Below are 23,225 nucleotides of genomic sequence, written 5' to 3'. Positions count from 1 at the left end.
AGGTCCATTTGAGCCAGCTTGCGCGCACCTCGACTATATCCTTAGGAAAATTTTTATAATTATTATGGTCTAGGCTGCGCCCTTGCCCCAAGGGAATTCGAACTCTGATTTCTTATATAGAAACGTTTCACTGGCCGTATGGCGATGGTGTAGCGTGTACCACTTCACTGGCCGTAGATTACATCACACACCGGCAATGGGATCACAAGGGCTACGCTAATATTCTAGCTTGCTGTCCAGCTAGGCAGCTATTGATGATAAACGGATAGAGTACAGGCTCAGTGTCTCGCTTGTCGCTACAGTGGCCAGGCTAATCTATTTCAGTGTTAACAGAGAGTTTTTACTTCTTTTCAGGATATTGTTGCCGTAGGCCTTACCAATTATGTTCGAATTCCTCTCAGTTTTAAGGTTGAGGATTACCTGCAGAAGGTTATGTTGTGACTTGTAAATTTAGTTGACTGAGTCTGTTCATGGCTTTGTTTTCTCCTCTTCCTTCTCCCCGTCATTTCCCACCAATCTCTGGTAATATTTCTGCAAAAACCAATTTCATCCAAAGGCCTTGTCTTTCTTTAGTCTCTAAGAGAAGTCACTTTCTTCTGTTATCCACAAAGGCAACTGGTAATGATTTGGGTGTGGTGGGTTCCGCTGATTTCTGTAGGGAGGAGAGATTGGTGAATGGAGATGCTTCTCCTACTGGTGATGAGCAGAGGTTGGAGAAAGGAAGTGGTTCTCGCGGGATTAAGGGTTTATTCAAATTTGAGGATTTGATCTGGTTCAAAAACTGGTATTTGAAACCATTTGGGAAAGGTGGGAAGACCAACTTGGATGCCATTAATGATGCAGGTGATTTATTATTATTATTATTATTTTTTTTCTTTTTCTTTCTTTTTTCTAGGTAACTTGATTATGAATTGTCTCTATTCTTGGCATAATTCCCCTTATTGTATCCCCTTTGTTTGCTCTTTGTCTTCGTAAATTCCTTCTCAAATGGTGCTGCTGAATTGAACAGAAAATACTTTTTTGCACGAATTTCGGGAAAATGAAAAATAGTTACGTGGAGAAGAGGAGCACATTGGGCGTGCTCTTATATGATGTTTCTCTGATGCTGTTATTAGTTCTTAATTGCCATTTTCCATTCTTCTTCTTCTTCTTCCCCCCTCAATATCAGTAAACTTGCTCTCTGTTAGTTGAAAATAATTCTCTGTTGTGTTTCGTTGTTTGAGAGGTCTGCTTACATCGGTTGTTGCATTGCGCATTTGGTAAAGATTTTTTTTGTAACTTAATTTTGTTTACAAGAGTGTATGAAAACTAAGGGGTTTTATTGATTTGACTAGGTGTACCTTCTCAGTTTTTATGGTTTGAAAGTCGACCTTGCCATCTATATAGGTCTGAGTGGGAATAGTGTTTATGCTTTTTGAAATAAAATGATCAGAGAACTGTATTTACATGTGCACTCTTGGCACCTATAGCTTGATGCAAAGCTCATAACTTATACATCACTATGCTGCCTTATGAAAAATGGTTTGTCTTTCATGACCATGGTCTATCAGATTAAGCTCCTAGTATTGTGAAGGGCTCTTGGCAATTCATCACACTAAATTAGGTTATCATGTACACAAGATTCATTTAATATTTTTAATTCTTAGTGAAACATTGGGTGTCACATCCCACCCTAAACAGGCCGGGCTTATGTGTGTGACCCTGTACTACACAGCACTGGTCTCCCTTTCAGACCATTGATGCAGTATAATAACCATATCTTCAAACCATGGTGTGTAATCATAGGCAATATAAGAAGGAAAAGATAACATATATGGATAAGTTGTGAGGAAGACTAATGATGATAATAAAAGTATATATTCTCTCTTGTAAATTTATATAAACAGCCGACACTAACAGCATAACAATCCAATCTCAAAACAAAGAATGTGTTCTGTATACTGCTCGTAAGCACTTGTGTAGTACTTGTGCAAGGCATCGTGCTCAGTCTCTCCTAGCCCAGTGACCTCCTCTCCAACATCACCATCATACACACACGCCTAGACTTGTGCCATCATCTAAAAAGAGAGATTTTCATGGGGTGAGTTCCACAGAACATTTGAGGGAAACACACAAGCAATATATAATGAATGAATAAACACAATCCTGCATGTCACATACAAGTAACTCAACATATAAAGATGCAAGTCTACTACCTGTCATGCCTGTGTTGTTGGCAACATGATCCATGATAGGTTTCTCCATAGATTTCAGCATTTATCCTAAAATAAAGGCGTACATTGTTTCCTAGTTAGGGTCTGTAGCATGAGGATTTTTCTTCAAATGGTCTTGTTGCCCTCTTCCAGTAATTACTACCCTAACAATTTTACTCCACTGATGGAAGTTAGAAGCACCTTTAAGTTTATGTTTTATTAGTGAGGTAGAAGTTGACCTCAGTCATGGGGTTGTAAACGCAGATTTAGGATTAAGGGTAGTATTGGAATTTCCCTAAATCTAAGGGCTGTGCAGGATTTTCAGCAAAGAGAGGATATTTTTAGAATATGTATGGTGTTTTATAGCTCTGAAAACCCTGTTATAATGACCATTTCAGATCTGAATATTAATGTATCATGAATTCCAGATCTGAGTTTTATTGAAAAAAGGACTGAAAATAAGGTTTTAAGGTTTCGGCTAGGCGGGAGGGTGGGCTTCTGCTTCTGCTATGTAATGTCAGATCTCTTCCCAAGGTTTCAGGGTGTAGGGGAGGGCCTAAGTTGGGTTAGGGCTTAGTTTTATAGAAGTAGAAGAGAAAGTGCAGAATTTCCTGTTGAAGAAGATGAAGTGCAGGAACTTTCAGAATTTAGGGAAATAGGGTTTAGTAGGTAATCAACAGTCGGACTACTGCCTAGGGGTAGGTGTAATTCTAGGGGAAGGAAAAAGGAAGCTAAGGGGATGGGGAAGTTGGATGGGTTGAGTTGCTGCTATCGCAGGGGAGAAAAGGGGAGGGGAGGGACCTAGGGATGCAAGGGGAGAAGTGGGGGAGGTTTGCGTGAGAGTGAGGAGGGGGTAGGGAAGCTGCGATGGGGTTGGGAGGGGACTGGATTAATGTTTCTCTCTCTTTAGGAAAAGATTCTGTACCTAAATAAATGACAACCACTTAATAAAGATAAGTTCTAATCAAAGGCAAATTCCTAAAAGATAAGAACCCTTCTTGTAAAAGTCCTATCATATCCACAACTTAACTATTGGAAACCCACTCAAACACAATTCAAATAAGAATTTAAAATAGACGTGGGACTCTTTTATAACTCACAAAATACTAACCCAACATCCAAATAAAAAGTTAAAGATAGATCCATAACCCTTGGATTGAGGGGGTTCCAACCAAATCCTTCTTGATCCCTAAAAGGGCTGAAAAAATGACTAAAATACCCTAGAATGGGGTTCGGCCAGCATGTTTAGGTGGGTCTTGGATCCACATTGGGGTTTGGTCAGCGGCGTCTTGGTGTTCACATCACATGGGATTTTTATTTTCTGTCTTTGCTTCAACCATCAACTACTACTCTTGTCCACAGATTTTTCAACAAAAATAATTCAACCCTTGACTTGAAACAGGTCAAAACAACTCAAATAAAGTCTCCTTTTTTTCATATCCAGTATGAACAACCTTTAACAATACAACTTCAGTAGAATTTTGACCAATAGAGCATCCATACTATGATTGCAGAGCTTGAAATTGGACCACAACATGCTGAAACAGACTGCTGATTGAACCAAAAGCTTGAACCAGAACAGAGTTGAACCAGGCTTTTTTTTTTTGAGATGAATGGATAGTCCCATTAACCAAATGAGAGAACAGGGAAAGGGAACTAATACAAAGACAAACCAAGGCAAAAAAAATAGGACTCAATCAAGCAGAAAGTGCAAGAATAGCACAACAAGTGACACAGCCTTACAACAAAGCAAAAAGCACAAGACTAGGCCAAAAATGAACAAAAACCAGGGCCAGTAGGCCAAGCTAGACTGAAACAATTTCTTGTTTGATGAAACGGAGCCTTCATTGTAGCAATGTAGAGACCATTGCAGTAAAGACAAACATTGCATCAGGGCTCTGATGAGGAGCAGCGACAACGACTATGCATCCTACAGGAATATCATAGGAGGCAGATGGGGCTTCTCGTGTTCCTCAGAACTTCAAGTGAACTAGAGCCAACCCGTTCATCATCATCAATCTGGCTCCACTCTGCTAGGCAAAGAGGCAGAAGAGAAGGTGAAGCAGCAGGGGAGGGAAGAGGAGAGAAGGAGATGAGAAGGCAGTAGCTATGGGCCAGCTGCTGTCGATCCGTCTCCACTCCATCAGACGGGAAGAGAGGAGGAGAACAGAGTTGCAGAGGCGTGCCACCACCGACAGTGAAGGAGAAGAAACAAATAGAGTGTCACATCCACCCAGCCGGTACCCTATCTGACATACCCGAGTATGTGATCCACAGCCCCGAAGATCAAGTTTAAGGTGATCATATCCACATAGCACAATAACATAATCAAAAGCAAGAACAAATCATTGTATTCAAGTAATTTAAGAAAAAATTAAAGAAAGGATCTCAGAAGGATCATAAAAGAATATTAGAGTGCGGAATAAAAGATACTAAACAAATGATAACTGTAAAGTATAGTGGAAATACACCCTACAAACGAATGCGGAAGGTAGATCGAAGTTCTAAGGCAAAGTCTAAAGCTATTACAATTAAAAGTAAAAGTCTAGAAGAATAAAGAGTAAACTAGTCAAAATCTTCTGTCTTCAGTCTTCGTCTTCTTCACCTTAGGATTGTGCTCTTGTAACTTCGGGTCAGCTTCTAACTCACGATCCCATCGGTGAATAAGACGATGCCGGCTATTGTCAATAGGAGCCATCAGTGTAGTCCAAACCTATGTACTGGTCGCACCACTGGTCATGATCTTCTCCATTGATTTCCGAAGTTGTACTATGTAGGGAAGGGTCTTTTGTACCGAAGCACGGGTTCTCATCTGTTCCTGCAAAAGCATCTAAAAACATATTCCCCCGAAGGGTAAGCTTAAAAGAACTTAGCAAGTTGTTCAATCACAATAAACATCAACACATAATCCAAGCAAACATAAGTGCAATGATATGAGACAATGTATGCAAGTATGCTTCTAACTCTACATATGTTGGTCTCTATTGGCCCACACACATTAAGTCAAAGCACCATACTCCTCTGGGTAGGTCTCAGTCACTCTTCCCTCAACCTTCCCGGTCTTTTGGGTTCTCCGCGGTAATTGGGTCAAGGCATCCTTCCCGGACATTTTATGGCTGGGGTTTAAGTCAACAGTATCACTCACCACCATTGGCTTGAGTATTGGCGCGTGTCAGGGTTATTTTTTGTTCTTATGGCCTATACATGTTTGTTAAGGTTGTTTAGGTGATTTTGGTCTTGTTCTCTTATGGCCTATACATGTTTGTTAAGGTTGTTTAGGTGATTTTGGTCTTGTTCTCTGATCTCTCACTTGAAGGTTATAAAATCGGATACAAGGTGAGTACGTTCTCTCACAATATGCATAATTACATGTTTTGTTATGATATGACTTGAATGCATGAGTTAGCTACTGTAGTTTCACTTTCTTTATATCGTTTCAATTCTGTAATTACAGTAGGTTATCCATGTTATGATTTACATACTGGAATTGATTAAGTTTGATGAATGTGAATTGGACTTGATTATGTGGTGTGTGGAATCATGATATGATGTGATTGCCTAGGTTGTAGTTGTGGAATGGGGAATGCCCTTTTGGCGTTTCTATCATTGGACACCAGTGGAGGTGGTGTGGGACGCATTCCTATGGTGCCCCTTGGCGCTTACCCTGACTACTGGTTGACATACTAGGATTGGTCTAGAAGTGTTTGGCTAGGGAAACCCCCGTCATATCTGAACCCATCGGAAGGGGAATTGAGACTGAGTGACCCGTGGCAGCAATGGGGATTTGTGGGCTCTCAAGACCGGTAACCAACCCGTAAGAGGACTTGAATCACATTGTGGGGGCCATTTTGCATGTGGTAGACTTGGGCTCGTGGGCGCTCGAGATTGTGGGAAGCATGAGAGGACACAAGAGCTTCCCGTTCTTGTGTGGATGACCAATAGGGTTAAGAGTCTACGTAGCCGGGAAGGAGACAGTGACTCTAGGGGGAAGGATACCGGAAAGGATTGCGGGAAGCCAGGAATGGAAGTATCTAACCTTAAGTAGATGTGACTCGGAGATGACTTGCATTATCGGGGTCGAAATGGAGACAAAACAGGGAAACTGATGTCAGCAACATGCTTCGTCGATGGTCCCTTGGTTGATGCATCAACCAAACAGGATCGACCAAACAAACAGTGTACGGGCAAAATCTCCAACTTTGGTCGAAAACTCGCCGAAACACATCGGAACACTCTGAAATTAACAGGAAAATTCTAAAACAACATACTAAGACTATCTATGAAGGTTTAAACATCAATAGGGCCATCGGAATAGAATTCTAATAAAACACCTGTTAGGCTAAAACTGTGGATCATCACGGAAAGGCTAAAATGAATGGGGATTCATTCAAAAGGATAGAAACAGTAGATCAGGCATAGAAAATATCTTAGAAACAAGTATAACACAGATTAGAATAGAAAACTTGTTGAAAGAAACGATTGTAGTAGAATGGCTTATTGATCCATGATCTCAAGCCCTTTATTTATAATTAAGTGGAAAGTAGAATATTACAAGGAATAGAATTCTATATGAATACAAACTCTAACTTAACTCCTATACAAACTCTTATTAGACTCCTAATAGAATCCAACACTCCCCTCGTGAGGCATGATATTACTCATGCCTAACTTGCCTCATAGGAGGAAATCTCTTTCTTTCAATCCCTTAGTGAACATCTCGCTAATTGGTCTTCGGATCTTACAAGGCATGCGATAAGCCCTTGTTCCAACTTTCCTTGACAAAAACCCGTCAATTTCAATGTGCTTAGTTCGATCATGTTGCACTGATTATTAGCAATACTAATAGCAGCCTTGTTGTCACAATATAACATCATGGGGTTTGGAACTTGGACTCCAATATCTTGCAGCAAGCCTTTCAACCATAGTAGCTCACAAACTCCACGAACCATAGCCCTATATTCAGCTTCGACTAGATAAAGCTACCACATTCTGTTTCTTACTTCTCCAGTAACTAGATTACCTCCAATAAAGGTACAGAACCTGAAATTGACTTCTGTCTGGAGATCCAGCCCGTCGCATCGGTGTATGCTTCTACTTTTAGATTATCGTGGGTGACAAAAGTATTCCTTTTCCAGGAGTTCCCTTCAAATACCGTAGTATTCGATAACAGCCTTCATATGAGCTAAATATGGGTCATGCATGAATTGACTCACTATACCTCAGATAAGCAATGTCTGCCCGGTGTGAGCAAGTAGATAAGCTTCCCTACCAGCCTTTGGTATCTTCCTTTGTCCACCGGTTCTCCCTCTTTTCTTTAAGTTTAGCTCCAGCTTCAATAGGGGTATCAACTACTTTACACCCCAACATTCCCACTTCGATAATAGATCTAGGACATACTTTCTTTGGGATAGGAATATACCTTTATTTGATCGAGCCACCTCAATCCCTAAGAAATCCGTAACTTCCCTAGATCTTTAATTTCAAACTCTTTGCCAAGATAGTCCTTCAACTTTTGAATTTCTTCACCATCATTCCCTCGTGATGACAATATCGTCTACATAGACAATGAGAAGTGTGATGTTAGTACTTGACTTCTGACAAATAGTGTATGATCGCATTGCTTTGCTTGTACCCAATAGAGTCATTGCCTTCAAGGCGTCCAAACCAAGATCTGAGACTGTTTTAACCCATATATTGACCTCTTCAACCGCGGACTTTCCCCAGTATTGTCATCGAAAACCATGTGGGATTTCCATATGACCTCTTCTCGCTAACTCCCCATGTAGAAGGCATTCTTTACGTCTAGTTGGTGCAAGTTCCGTGTTTGTTCCCTGCGGACAACTGTAACTCGACGGTTTTAGTTTCGCAACCGGGGCAAAGGTCTCCCGATAATCAATCCCATAGGTCCGGTAAACCCCTTTGCAACTAGTCTAGCTTTCAACTTGTTGACTGATCCATCCATATTTTGTTTAACCACAAATACCCATTTGCAGCCCACTGGTTTTTTTTCTGAGGAAGTGTAACCAGCTCCCAAGTGTCATTTTTCTTCATTGCCTCGCATTTCCTCTACCATAGCTTCCTTCCATCTCTTATCAAGATAGGCTTCCCGCCAACTTTTAGGAACGATCATGATGACGAGAGGATATAAAGCACGGTAGGAGTCGACAAAGAGTTATAAGAAACATATTTAGCTATGGGATGTTGAGTACAAGATCCGACCCCTTTCTAACAAGAATAGGAAGATCAAGAAGATACCTCGCGAGATCTGATTCTGGAGCAGGAGCCGAGTGGTAACGTATCCCCTTTCTCCACCTCGCTTTAGCCGGTTGTATTTCTTCCTCCGATAAGTCCGCACCTCTTTATTTTGGTCAACTGGTTTTGAAAGACCCCAACAGGTGTCTCAAAGGAGTGGTCTCCCCCTGGCTAGGTTCTTCACATGGTTCGAAATTGAAGGGGGAGGATTGGAGTCCTCAGTATACCGGCCAAGTCTCCCCGGTCGGAAACTCTTCCGGGACTCTTAAGTTGTGTTGGTGTGTGAAAGGAAGATCTAGAGTCGGAAAGAACTCCTCTCCTCTAGGACTCTCCCCCTGGAGAGGTGTATAGTAAGGGCAAAACTCATGAAAAAGTACATCCATGGATACAATGGTTTTCTGGAGGGAGGATGATAACATTTGTACCCTTTCCGAGTAGCGAATACCCCAAAAATATGCAGCGTAGGCTGCGGGGAGCCAACTTACTCGGTGGGCCGTGGATTCCGGCATAACACACGCATCCAAAACCTTTGGGGAAATAACAAAAGAAGAGGCTCCTGAAGAATCTCATTAGGACATTTAAAACCAAGTATCCTACCGGGCATCCTATTCATAAGGTAAGAAGCGAGAATAGCATCACTCCAGATCGGTCGTGCACATTCATAGCAATCATAATAGAACGGGCTATCTCTAAGAGATGCCGATTCTTCCTTTCGGCCACCCCATTTTGGGCAGCCGTATCAACGCAACTAGTCCGATGTATTATGCCGAGTCGAGAGATATCTTTGAAATTCACCATCAATATACTGTGCATGCATTCACCGCGAAGGATCTTCACAAGGGCATTGAACCGAGTTTTAATCATATTATGAAAATCACGAAAACATCGGAAAACTTCATTTTTTGTTTTAAAAGATAAATCCATGTAGAACGAGAGTGACAATCAATAAAAGTAACAAAGTACCTATGGCCGTGATAGACACACGTCGGCAGGGACCCCACACATCAGTATGTAATTAACATAAAAGGAATATTTTTTCTATTATGAAGAGAAGGTAAATAAGTAGAACGAGTTCGCTTGCAAAAATGCAGCCTTCACAAAAAAATCATCCTCATTACAAGAAGAAACTAAATCAGAAATATTTTCTAAGAGTTCCTGAGGGGGTGACCTAGCCTACGGTGCCACCGATGAAGGTCCGATATTACCGAATGGACTCGATTAGAAGATGTAGTCGAGTAGAAGTAGATCCTTCAATCGGCTCGAGCAAATAAAGTCCATTGTCTAGTTTACCACGTCCAATCTCCTTCCCCGCTACGCATCCCGAAAGACACAATAAGATGGGAAAAATGTCGCTTTACAATTTAAGTCATGTGTAAGACTCACGATAGAGAGCAAGTTAGTAGAGAAAGAGGGAACATGTAAAACTTTAGACAAAGACAGGGATGGAGAATGTTGAATGGTCCCTTTTCCAAGAATGGAAGAATAGGAGCCATCAGAATTCGAACTTTATCCTTTCCGGGTTGGAGAATATTGTAAGAAAAAGAGGATAAACCCGTCATATGATCTCGGGCTCCGGTATCAATAATCCAAGGAGTAGAAACCAAGAAACTTGGAAGCTTGTAAAAGTTTTACCGAAGTAGCAAGGTAGGAGTTGGTTTGATTAGTAGAGGAAGCGGGTAGAGGCTGTACCGGCAGAGAAGATTGCGATCGCGCAAGAGTTAACTCCTCCCGTGAGAGACCAACATCCGCAGAGGGTGCCGGGAACCGCTCGAGATACGAGCTTCGATTTTCCTTTTGTGCTCTTTTTTCTCAAAATCAGCAGCTTCCCATGGAGTTTCCAACAATTTTCCTTAGTATGATAGGGTTTGTGCGGCTCACACTTGACAATCTCCTTAGCCGGATCGATTTAGTGCAACGACGAAGCTGATTTCTCCAAAATAGGAGTATGAAGCATGGCTAATCGCGACTTTCCTCACACCGAACAAGAGCATAAGACTGTTCTAGTGTAGGAAAGGGAGAACGGCTTAAGACTTGTACTCCGATCCGATCGACTCCCGTCAAACCCGCCAAGAAGTCATATACTCAATCTTATCAATGTGCTTCTTATAAGTCGCCACATCATCTGGATTAGTGGGGTGATAATCCCCATAATGATCCAACTCTTGCCAAAGAGATCGCAACTCAAGATAATAGTGGGCCACTCCTTTTGGGTAGTCTCATGAAGCTTCTTTCGTAGCTCATAAACCCGTGCATCATTCCCAACCGTCCATATGTTTCGAGTAGCCTTCCGATTTGGGCAGCAGATGGCAATAGATATCCACGGGCAATATTTGGAATCATGGAATTCAAGAGAAATGACATAATAAGAGAGTCATTCGAGATCCATTTTTCCCCGGGAAACGCCCGTGGTAGAGGTTTGATAGTGGTGCCCGTAATGTATCCAACAAGTCCTCTTCCAGAATAGTTGTAGCGATCGTGACCAAATCAAATAATTTGTCCCATCAAATCTTACCGAAAGAGGATGAAAATTTGGGTAATGTTCGTCCGGTGGGGCGAGTACCATCGAGTTGCCATGTTGAAAATTGTCCAGCTTCTTCACCACCTGTGAAAAAAACTAAACGCGCACAATGCAATAGCCAAACAATGATATGATCAAATCTCCCTTTCCTCTTCTTCTTCTTTTTTTGAACCAAAGAAAATTCTGGTCCGGTCTAATAGAACCGACAAAAAACGAAATATGGTTCGGTCTAGTCTATTTTGGACAATGAACCAAGAATTGAACCAAACAATGAACTAAAGAACCAAATCGGTTGAACCCAAAACCAACCAAATAACAATCGATATCTTCTTCCACACACCGAAAAATCAAAGATTTATGTTGCGCCGATTGGAAGTGATGCGCAGCGCGTGGTGAAGGCGATGGCGATGGTGGCTTCTCTTCTTCTTTCCTTTCTTCTGGCCAGCCCACCGTGATTCGCTTACCTAATCGCAAGAAGCGCGCGGTTGTGGCCGCGTTCGTTTTTCAATCGCAGAGCCGCGGTTGTGGTTCTTCTTCTCTCTTCTTCCCTTTTTTCTTCTCCGGTCTTCGGTGGAACTGAAAATAGTGCGCGGTCGTGCGTGGGTTTGAGGGAAAATTTCTCCACGATGGTTGCGTAGGTTGTTGGACCAAGAAACTGCGGGGTTTTGGAGAAAATCTGCGTGGGTTTAGGTTTGAAGCACGAAGAAGAACATACTAATCGACGGCTCGCCATGTTGAAGAACGGGTAGTGGCTTATTGTCCAGATCCGCCCTTTATTTATAATTGTGGAAAGTAGATATTACAAGGAATAGAATTCTATATGAATACAAACTCTAACTAACTCCTATACCCATTTTTAAACCCCCAAAAAAAACAACCAAAAAAAAAGGGGGAGGGAAAAACAAGAAAACAAAAAAAGAACAAAACATGGAAAATCACCATATGGCTTCAAGGAAAACATAGAGTGAATGGGGATTCACTCTAAGACTAAGAAGATCAGAGGTTGGGTCATTACAGTAGTGTAATATCTTCCTCACAATCAAAACAATAAGAGGATACAGTAGGGAGAATAGATCAGAGAAGAATAAGATTGAAAACTAACCTTGAAGAAGAGAAATCAAAGTAAGAACTTTGGTTGAATTCTTGGGGATCTTCCTTGGCTTGAGGAGGAGGCTCTAAGGTTCTTCCCACGTTCTCCAATAGTTAAGAGGCAAAATATTTAGGTTTAGACTGAGGTTGCATATATATAGAGATCCAGAATCCAAAACTTCCAAAATTAGACAATTCTGTTTCCGGAGCTGCTTTGGTCGATGGTGCTTGGTCGATGGTATCGACCAAGGGAGGATCAACCAAAGGGTCTCCCTTTGCTACCTTGCTGAATTTTGGATCTCTAGGGTCAAAACCAACACTTGGGTCCTCAACCAAGTTAGGGGAAAGTCTGACTTGACTTCCTAGGACCTTCCAAAGATATCAACACTGAACTCAAGGTCCAACTTCCAAGTCAAACATCATTCATTTCACTTCTTCATCCAAAACAAATAGGGTCCTCAGGTTAGGGTTAGGTGGGATTTTACATAGAGGACCGCTAGCTTCCCTCTGATCCCCAGATCTATCATCGATGATTTGCGGTAGAGAGGGAAAGAGGAGGGGAAGCAAAGAGGGAGGAGAGAGATGGAGAGAAGCTGAGGTGACAGGGAAGAAGAGAGGACGACCTCCAGAAACGCTTTAAGCATTTGCCCCCAAAGCTGGTTGCCCTAGGCATTCACACTAAGCAAAGAGTAAGGGAAGATACAGAGAGGAGCAGAGTCAATAGGGAAGGAGAAGCAGCAGATGAGACGGTAGAGAGGGAGAAGAGGAGAAAGAAGCAGAGGGCCGCTGGGGTCTCTTTGGCGTCTCTTGTTGTTCTTTAGTTTTAGTTTGGAATAGGGAGGTTTTGTTGGCAATGTCTATAGTTTCAAGAGAAGGATGAGGCAGTGGCAGAAGGATTTGAGAGTCACAACAATGTCTCTCCTTCTTCTCTGTTATTATTTAGTTTTAGTTGGGAGTGGGGAGACTTCGTTGGCAATGTCTACTTTGGGAGAAGGTTGAGGCGACGGCGGAAGGATTCGACAGTCATGGCAATGATAGTTTCATCTGGAATAGTTCAGAGGTGGTTAGGCACTTAGGTTTTCGTCGACTGTTTCCTCGGCAAAGCTGGGATTGGTTGCATGCGATATAGTTGAACCAGTTGAAATCAGATGAGAATCAAACCAAGTGAACCAGAACAGAATCAATCAGCAGATTTGTAACCAATAAATTATGTAGAGCAGGCAGAGCAGAATCATCGAATTCAAAAGATTATGCAGAATAACTGGTTCAAACAAGCACAACTTGTGGAGCGGAAAATTTCCAAACTGTGAACTAATGATACTCCAAAGTCCAAAGCAGAATTATCATCCAAATGTCTCCAAAGAATCCCTTCTTAACAAGTAAAAAATAGAGAACTAACCTTCAGAAGAGTAAGCCAGAAGTTGTGCATAAAAGATCCAGCAAATCTTCAACCCAAACTAGAAGTTATCAAACTTCTATTCCATCGATTCCTAAAACCAAAAAAAAGAAGGCAGATCAAATGCTATCCCCCCTCAAGTGAAACCTCGAAAACTCTTTCAGAACTGCAGCAATAGGATCTCTCAGTTGTCACAAGCATTCTCTGACTTAATAGGGCTTCAGGTTGAAGAAGAGTGAATGTCTTACTGCTCTGATACCGTGTAAATTAGAGAGCATACTTAACAAGAAAAGAAATCCAGAGCAGGCAATAGAGGAAGAAGAAAGAAGGGCCAAGGAGGCTTTGCTGTTGTATATGTTCCTCCTCTGGCCTGAGCTTTTAGTTATAGAATTAATAAGTGATTACAGATCTGAGAGTAGACAAAGAAAAATGAAACAAAATCTTGATTGAAAAAGGAAACCCAGCATTCTTGAGTTAGCTTTAGCGCTAACTTGAGAATCTTCTCTCTCTTTCTTTTCTTTCCAATACTACCCTTTAACACCTCTTAATCCACTGACAGGAGTAGGCAGTCTATTGACTTGCTGTCATACAGTCTATTGGTTTATAGGTGGCCTATTTACCGGCCAATAGAGTGCTTATTTTCTGCCGTCTAGTTTGAACCCGAGATTTGGGGTTTTTGCTCCCAGAGCTTCAATGTGGTTTCTCTTGATTAAATTGACACTGTTTCTAGTTTCTAAACATGCTTACCATCACATTTGAATAGAAATCCACATGTATACATGATTAGAATGCCATTTCTAACAGTTTACAACCCATCTCTGAGTTGAGACTTGAGACTCAAGTCTATCAATCCTACAATATTTGGATCTCATTACATTCCTTTTGATGAGGAAATTGCATATTCAATCTCCATTTCTTGAAGCTAATGGTTTTCCCCTACTTCCAAGTTCCAAGCTTGGGATCCAACCAATCTTTATGAAAATGGATGCGGTTGTAGAGGGCAGCAAGAACTACCTGAAGCAAGGTTGGTTATCAATTTCCAGCAGCTCTTGGTGTTCTCCTAGCAATATTCACCTTGCTTGTCCTCTTGCCTCATCTTCCCCCACTCGTTGCTCCCAAAATGTCGTAAAGTAGAATGAGGGTTTTAGGACTGTACTTAGAAGGGAAAATAGGGTATTTTAGGGCCATTCCACGCAACAAACCCTATCAACCGGCTGGGTGGGGCAGTTGATTGGTCTATCAACCGGTTGATTGGATTTAAGTTCGGTGTTTTTCTGCCGGCAGGAGTTGACCCTGCTCACAGTTTGGGCCATAACTCTTACGCTACTAATCCAATTGCCTTGATTCTTTTTGCATTGATTTCTAGACTCAAAAGGGCTTCATTTCATAAGTGGAACATAAGGTCCAATTCCAAATCTAACCTTCCCGAATTCGGGTTAGAATTCGGTTGTTGCACAGTCGGCAGGGTAATTGGGTATGCATATTAACAGGGTCTTTGGGTCTGGGTCCTACATGACACCAAAATGGTTGGGAATCTAGTTAGGGGTATTACATTGGGCTTAAGGAGATTTGTGAAACAGGGACAACCTTCAATACTTATTGGAGTAAGCATTTGATCTTGGACTCCGTTCAATATTTCGACACTCTTTCTCAATGAATAGATAAGCACGCACACGCACACACACGTGCGCTCACACATTAATAAACACTAGGTTTTCTATTGTTTGACACTGTCTTGCTTGCTGCTTTGCTGTGACATACAATTGTTGCCATATGAACTAACTTTTGCTGAAATTGTGGCTATGTGATCTAGAACTGAAGCCCTACATCGACTAGAAGAACTATGGTGGGAGATCTCGCGAGATCTCGGCAAGATCTTGCGAGATATCTCGTTTTTTCAGCTTGGCGAGACGAGATGGAGGGCGAGAGCAGCGAGTTGGGATATCTCGCTCGAGATCTCGCCATATCTCGCTATATCTCGCCATATCTCGCTGGAACTCTCAATTTTCACCTTTTTTTGTGGATTTTGGCTGAATTTTCACTTGCAACTACTCTTAGCACATCTACAACAAAGAAGATCAATCATTCTTTACTTGTCTTATGAATTTATGATTTAATGACTTGTATAGAACTTTTAATGGTTGTATAATTATTCTTGAAAATTGAGATTTTGATACTCATATGGATGCAATTTTGATAACATTTAAGTTAGTTGATGCATTTGATATACTTGCTTTTCATTTATATGCCTTAAAGGTTCTATATTACATGTTGTAAGCATTCCCTAATCCTACTACATTTCGGTTTCACACTATGGGTAGATTTAGAAATCATACATATGGTTGTTTCTAACAAATCTGAGGCCACCAACGTGTTCAAAAGGCCTTAAATAAGCTAAATACCAAGTTTCAACCCAATTGGGACCCTAAAACCCACCGAGATGGGCCACCGAGTTGACGCCAAAAAGTTGTATATCTCGACTGAGATCTCACCGAGATGGTCGAGATCTCTCTTTTTCAAGGTGGCGAGATCTCTCTCGAGAGCGAGATCTTCTACCATCTAAAGAAGAACAAGAAGTAGTTCAAGTGTCTATGTAGTTTAGTTGGAATATCTATGTTTAGTAGATTCCTGTAACTTATTTTTGATGTGATAAGTTGAACCGGACCAAGCTGGTTGATCCAGTGGTTCAGTTTAACTACTACCTTAGTTAGTTGCTTAAGTAGTTGGCTGATAACTCAAGTAGTCTTATGACTTTTTGTTGTCTGTGTAATAGAATTCAGCTAGATAGGGAATCTTCCTTTTTCTTCTCCTAGCATAAGTTGGAACAATGCCTTGGAGCCATGGTTACAGAACTCTACCTCTATGGCCATCTTGGTGGCCCAAAAGCCTGAGATCTCGTCGAGATGGTGTATTTTTTCTAGACCAACTTGGTGGCCCAGCAGTGGGTTTAGGGCTTTGTTTGGGTTGTGAATTGGTATTCAGCCTATTTTAGGCCTTCTAAACACAATGGTGGCTGTAGATTTATGGGAAAACAAATTTAGTTATGAGTTCCAATTCAACTCCAAGTTTGAAATGGATGCACTAAAGAGTTGAAGAAGCAAACTTATAAAACATATATATATGAATCTCATGGAGAGTTCAATCCTGGCTCATGATGAATGCTGGCGGCATGCTTAACACATGCAAGTCGGTTGGGAAGTGGTGTTTCCAGTGACGGATGGGTGAGTAACGCTTAAGAACCTGCCCTTGGGAGGGGAACAACAGCTGGAAACGGCTGCTAATACCCCGTAGGCTGAGGAGCAAAAGGAGGAATCCGCCCAAGGAGGGGCTCGCGTATGATTAGCTAGTTGGTGAGGCAATAGCTTGCTAAGGCGATGATCTGTAGCTGGTCCAAGAGGATGATCAGCCACACTGGGACTGAGACTGAGACACGGCCCAGACTCCTACGGGAGGCTGCAGTGGAGAATTTCCCACAATGGGTGAAAGCCTTATGGAGCAATGCCATGTGGAGGAAGAAGGCCCATGGGTTGTAAACTTCTTTTCCCGGAAAAGAAGAAAAGAAGCAATGACAATATCTGGGGAATAAGCATCGGCTAACTTTGTGTTAGCAGCCGTGGTAATACAGAGGATGCAAGCGTTATCTGGAATGATTGGGCGTAAAGCGTCTGTAGGTGGCTTTTCAAGTCCGCCGTCAAATCCCAGGCTCAACCCTGGACAGACGGTGGAAACTACCAAGCTGGAGTACAGTAGGGGCAGAGGGAATTTCTAGTGGAGCGGTGAAATGTGTAGAGATCGGAAAGAACACCAACGGCAAAAGCACTTTGTTGGGCCGACACTGACATTGAGAGATGAAAGCTAGGGGAGCAAATGGGGTTAGATACCCCAATAGTCCTAGCCGTAAACGATGGATACTAGGCGTTGTGCGTATCGACTCGTGCAGTGCTGTAGCTAATGCGTTAAGTATCCCGCTTGGGGAGTACGTTTGCAAGAATGAAACTCACAGGAATTGACGGGGGCCTGCACAAGCGGTGGAGCATGTGGTTTAATTCGATACAAAGCAAAGAACCTTCCTGTAGAAACACAACGTTTGGCAGAATAGCTTATTGAACAATGATCTCAAGCCCTTCATTTATAATTAAGTGGAAAGCACACTATTACAAGGAATAGAATTTTACATGAATACAAACTCTAATTGAAGTCCTAGTAGAATCCAACACTCCCCCTCAAGTTGAGGCATAGATATTAGTCATGCCCAACTTGCCTACAATAAGATGAAAATCTCTTTCTTTCAAACCCTTAGGCTGCGTTTGTTTGTTGGAATAAAGGTGGGGTGAGAAAAAAGGGGAGGAAAAATCTTGGAAAGAGTGCAGATTTCTTACTTTTCCCTTAAATCCCAAAATGGTAGATTGTTTGGTTGCGTGGGGTGGGAAAGTGAGAGACAAGTTTCCTTGAATCAAGGAAACTTGTCTGCTGATGTGGCAGCCCAACTTTCCCACCCCAAGCCATTTTAAAACCCCACATATTTGGTGGGACTTTGTGGGAAAGTTGGGAAAAGTAAAAAGTGGGACCCACCACTATCACTTTTCCACAAAACCCTTTCCTTTCCTTTTCTTCTCCCTCACCCCACTACACATGGGACCCACATGTTTTGTTTTTCCACCCCTTTTTTCCCACCCCACCTTTGCAAACAAATGCAGCCTTAGTGAAAACATCTGCTACTTGGTTTTTAGATCTTATAAAAGGCATGCAGATAAGCCATTGTTCCAACTTTCCTTTGATAAAAAACCTGTCAATTTCAATGTGCTTAGTTCGATTATGTTGCACCGGATTGTTAGCAATACTAATAGCAGCCTTGTTGTCATAATATAACATCATAGGGTTTGGAACTTGGACTCAAATATCTTGTAGCAAGCCTTTCAACCATAGTAGCTCACAAACTCCACGAACTATAGCTATATATTCAGCTTCGGTACTGGATAGAGCTACCACATTCTATTTCTTGCTTCTCCAAGTAACTAGATTACCTCCAACAAAGGTACAATAACCTGAAATTGACTTCTTGTTTGGAGATCCAACCCATTTTGCATTAGTGTATGCTTCTACTTTAGATTATCGGTGGGTGACAAAAGTATTCCTTTTCCAGGAGTTCCCTTCAAATACTGTAGTATTCTGGTAACAACCTTCATATGAGCTAAATATAGATCATGCATGAATTGGCTCACTATCCCTACAGCATAAGTGATGTTTGGCTTGGTGTGGGACAAGTAAATAAGCTTCCCTACCAGCCTTTAGTATCTTCCTTTGTCCACTAGTTCTCCCTATTTTTCTTTAAGTTTAGCTCTAACTTCAATAGGGGTATCAACTGCTTTACACCCCAACATTCCCACTTCTGATAATAAATCTATGACATATTTTCTTTGGGATAGGAATATACCTTTCTTTGATCGAGCCACCTCAATCCCTAAGAAATACTGTAACTTCCCTAGATCTTTAATTTCAAACTCTCTGCCAAGAAAGTCCTTCAACTTTTGAATTTCTTCACCATCGTTCCCTGTGATGACAATATCGTCTACATAGACAATGAGAAGTGTGATGTTAGTACCTGACTTTTTGACAAATAGTGTATGATTATCATTGCTTTGCTTGTACCCAATAGAAGTCATTGCCTTCAAGAGGCATCCAAACCAGCATCTAGGAGACTGTTTTAACCCATAATTGACCTCTTCAACCGATAAACTTTTCTTGCAGTATTGTCATCGGAGAAACAATGTGGGATTTCCATATAGACTTCTTCCGCAACTCCCTATGTAAGAAGGCATTCTTTACGTCTAGTTGGTGCAAGTTCCAATCTTTGTTCACAGCTACAAACAACAAAACTCTGACAGTGTTTAGTTTCGCAACAGGGGCAAAAGTCTCCTGATAATTAATCCCATAGGTCTGGGTAAATCCCTTTGCAACAAGTTTAGCTTTCAGCTTTTTGACTGATCCATCCATATTTTGTTTAACCTCAAATACCCATTTGCAGCCCACTGGTTTTTTTCTTGGAGGAAGTGTAACCAGCTCCCAAGTGTCATTTATCTTCATTGCCTGCATTTCCTCTACCATAGCTGCCTTCCATCTCTTATCAGCATAGGCTTCCTGCCAACTTTTAAGAGCAGATACAGATGACAGAGAGGATATAAAAGCATGGTAGGAGTCAGACAAATAGTTATAAGAAACATATTTAGCTATGGGATGTTGAGTACAAGATCTAACTCCCTTTCTAACAGCAATAGGAAGATCAGAAGAAGATACCTTAAGGGGAACAGTAGAATCTGATTTTGGAGCAGGAGACCGAAGTGGTAACGTATCACCTTTCTCCACCTGCTTTAGCCGGTTGTAATCCTTCCTCTGATAAGTCTGCACCTCCTTATTCTGGTCAATCTGGTTTTGAAAGACCTCAACAGTTTGTCTCACAGGAGTGGTCTCCCCTTGGCTAGGTTCTTCACATGGTTCAGAAAACGAAGGGGAGGATTAGAGTCCTCATGTATACTGGCAGAAGTCTCCCCCTGGTCAAGAAACTCTTCTGGGACTCTTAAGTTGTGTTGGTGTGTGACAAGAAGATCTAGAGTCGGAAAGAACACCTCTCCTCTAGGACTCTCCCCCTGGAGAGGTGTATAGTAAGGGCAAGACTCATTAAAAATTACATACATGAATACAATGGTTTTCCTGGAAGGAGGATGATAACATTTGTACTTTTCTGAGTAGTAGAATACCCCAAAAATATGCAGCGTAGGCTGCGGGGAGCTAGCTTACTTTGGTGGGCGGTGATTCTGGCATAACACACACATCCAAAAATCTTTGGGGGAATAATAAAAAAAAGAGGCTCCTTGGAGAATCTCATTAGGACATTTAAAACCAAGTATCCTACTGGGCATCCCATTCATAAGGTAAGAAGCAGTGAGTATAGCATCACTTCAGTATTGGTCAGGTACATTCATAGCAATCATAATGGAACGGGCCATCTCTAAGAGATGCTGATTTTTCCTTTCAGCAACCCCATTTTGGGCAGCCGTATCAACGCAACTAGTCTGGTGTATTATGCCGAGTCCAGAGAGATATCTCTGAAATTCACCATCAATATACTTTGTGCCGTTGTCACTGTGAAGGATCTTCACAGTGGCATTGAACTGAGTTTTAATCACGAAAACATTGGAAAACCTCATTATTTTTGTTTTAAAAGATAAATCCATGTAGAACGAGACTGGCAATCAATAAAAGTAACAAAGTACCTATGGCCAGTAATAGACACACGTCGGCAAGGACCCCACACATCAGTATGAATTAGCATAAAAGGAATAGTTTTCTATTATGAAGAGAAGGTAAATAAGTAGAACGAGTCTGCTTTGCAAAATGCCAGGCTTCACAAAAAAAATCATCCTTATTACAAGAAGAAACTAAATCAGGAAATATTTTCTTAAGAGTTCTTAGAGGGAGGTGACCTAGCCTACGGTGCCACTGATGAAGGTCTGATATTACCGAATGGACCTGATTAGAAGATGTAGTCAGAGCAGAAGTAGATCCTTCAATCGGCTCGAGCAAATAAAGTCCATTGTCTAGTTTACCACATCCAATATCCTTCCCTGTGACCAGATCCTGGAAGACACAATAAGATGGGAAAAATGTCACTTTACAATTCAAGTCATGTGTAAGACTATTGATAAAGAGCAATAGTAGAGAAAGAGGGAACATGTAAAACTTTAGACAAAGAAAGTGATGGAGAATGTTGAATGGTCCCTTTTCCAGCAATGGAAGAAAAGGAGCCATCAGCAATTCGAACTTTATCATTTCTAGAAGTTGGAGAATATTGTAAGAAAAAGGAGGATAAACTTGTCATATGATTTGTGGGTCCTATATCAATAATTCAAGGAGTAGAAACTGAAGAAACTTGGAAGCCTGTAAAAGTTTTACTTGAAGTAGCAAGGTAGGAGTTGGTTTGGTTAGTAGAGGAAGCAGTGGTAGAGGCTTTATCGGTAGTAGAAGACTGTACAATACGTCGCCGAGTAGCTAACTCCTGTGGAAGACCAACGTCTGCAGAGGGTGTTGTGAAAACTGTCTTAGAAATATGAGCTTTCGGTTTTTCTCTTTTTTGTGCTCTTTTTTGCTCAAAATCAGCAAGCTTCCCATGGAGCTTCCAACAATTGGCCTTGGTATGATATGGTTTGTGATAGTGTTCACACTTGACAATCTCCTTAGTTGAATTAGATTTAGTGCTAATAGATTGTAAGGCTGATTTCTCCACAATAGGAGCATGAAGCATGGTTAATCGATGGCTTTCCTCACACTGAACAAGTGCATAAGACTGTTCTAGTGTAGGAAAGGGAGAATGACTTAATACTTGCACTCTGATCTGATCATACTCCACATTCAAACTTGCTAAGAAATCATATACCCGAATCTTATCAATGTGCTTCCTATAAGTAGTTATATCATCTAGATTAGTGGGTTGATAATCCCCATAATGATCCAACTCCTGCCAATGAGATCGCAATTCAGCATAATATTAGGCCACAGTCAGTTCTTTTTGGGTAATCTCATGAAGCTTCTTTCGTAGCTCATAAACCTGTGCATCATTCCTCAACTGTCCATAGGTTTCAGTAGTAGCCTTCTAGATTTGGGCTGCCATATCAAGTAATAGGTATCCATGGGCAAGAGTTGGATTCATGGAATTCAAAAGGAATGACATAATAAAAGAGTCATTCGAGATCCCTTTATCCTGTAAAACACCTGTGGTAGTAGGTTTGATAGTGGTGCCTGTAATGTGTCCAACAAGTCCTCTTCCAGGCAATAGTCGGTAAGCAGATCGAGACCAGATCAAATGAATTGTTCCATCAAATTTTATTGAAAAAGGATGAAGAGTGGGGTAATGTTCGGAGCTGATGGGAGCATTAGTACCTTTTGTAGTTGCCATGTTGAAAAAAATGTCTGCAGTTCTTCAGTCTTCACCTTTCAACTGAAATGTCACAGAAGTCAATAGTAGCCAAATCACAATTTAAAGAGTGCATATAAGGAACACCATGTCTTCACCTTTTTTTTTTCTTTCCCCAGTAATGACAAATATGTCCCTGAAAAATCTGAATTTGCAAATAAGTCTCGGAACTTATACAATTTTACATATAAGTCCCTACAAATGCAAATTTACCAATAGATCCTTGATAGAATGCAAATTTACAAAATTAACCCTCAAACATCTATTTGTTTGGGCTAATTGAATCACTTCAGATGAAGAACCCCAATCGAAGAACCTCAATCGCAGGCTTCAGATGAAGAACTAGGCTTCAGAATCTCAGGGTTCAGATGAAGAATCAAAGAAAAAAAAGGTTGTAGGAGCAGTGGTAGTGTAGGCTTCTTCTACTCTTCTTCTTTCCCTTTTTTTCCTCTGTTCTTGGTCTTTTCTCACCGTATGCAGCAGCATAGTGCAGCAGTGGTACTGAAGAATAGCTAGAAAGAAGGGGCAATGGGTTTCGATGGGTTTGAAGAATTGCCAGAACAAACCCATCAGTTTTTGATGGGTTTGAAGAGCTGCGACAGGAGAGAGGTGATGGTTTTGAAAGAGATAGTTCGACACTCTCCAAACTTTGCGACAACGAGAGAGAGGCCAGGAGGTAGGTTCGACACTTTTTTTTTTCTCACTTCCCTAATCGTATTTAGGCTCTGATGCCATGTAGAAACACAATGTTTGGCATAATAGCTTATTGATCAATGATCTCAAGCCCTCTATTTAAATTAAGTGGAAAGT

General features: G+C 41.3%; 1 protein-coding gene across 1 annotated transcript in view; it reads left to right on the top strand.

Annotated features, from left to right (window-relative positions):
* Positions 1 to 277: 277 nt before the first annotated feature.
* The window catches only part of LOC149018681 (Tetratricopeptide repeat (TPR)-like superfamily protein), an 88,289-nt gene continuing 65,341 nt past the window's right edge, over positions 278 to 23,225 (top strand). Inside the window, exon 1 of the mRNA XM_089152832.1 lies at positions 278 to 843. Coding sequence (XP_089008958.1) covers positions 471 to 843 — 373 coding nt within the window. The 5' untranslated portion in view covers positions 278 to 470. The remainder of the gene's footprint in view (positions 844 to 23,225) is intronic.

The sequence above is a fragment of the Hakea prostrata genome, chromosome 4 (assembly GCF_041222555.1).
Source record: "Hakea prostrata isolate BN-2017 chromosome 4, UWA_Hpros_2, whole genome shotgun sequence".
In the NCBI taxonomy this organism is placed as follows: Eukaryota; Viridiplantae; Streptophyta; class Magnoliopsida; order Proteales; family Proteaceae; genus Hakea; species Hakea prostrata.
This window is presented reverse-complemented; position numbering and strand designations above follow the sequence as displayed.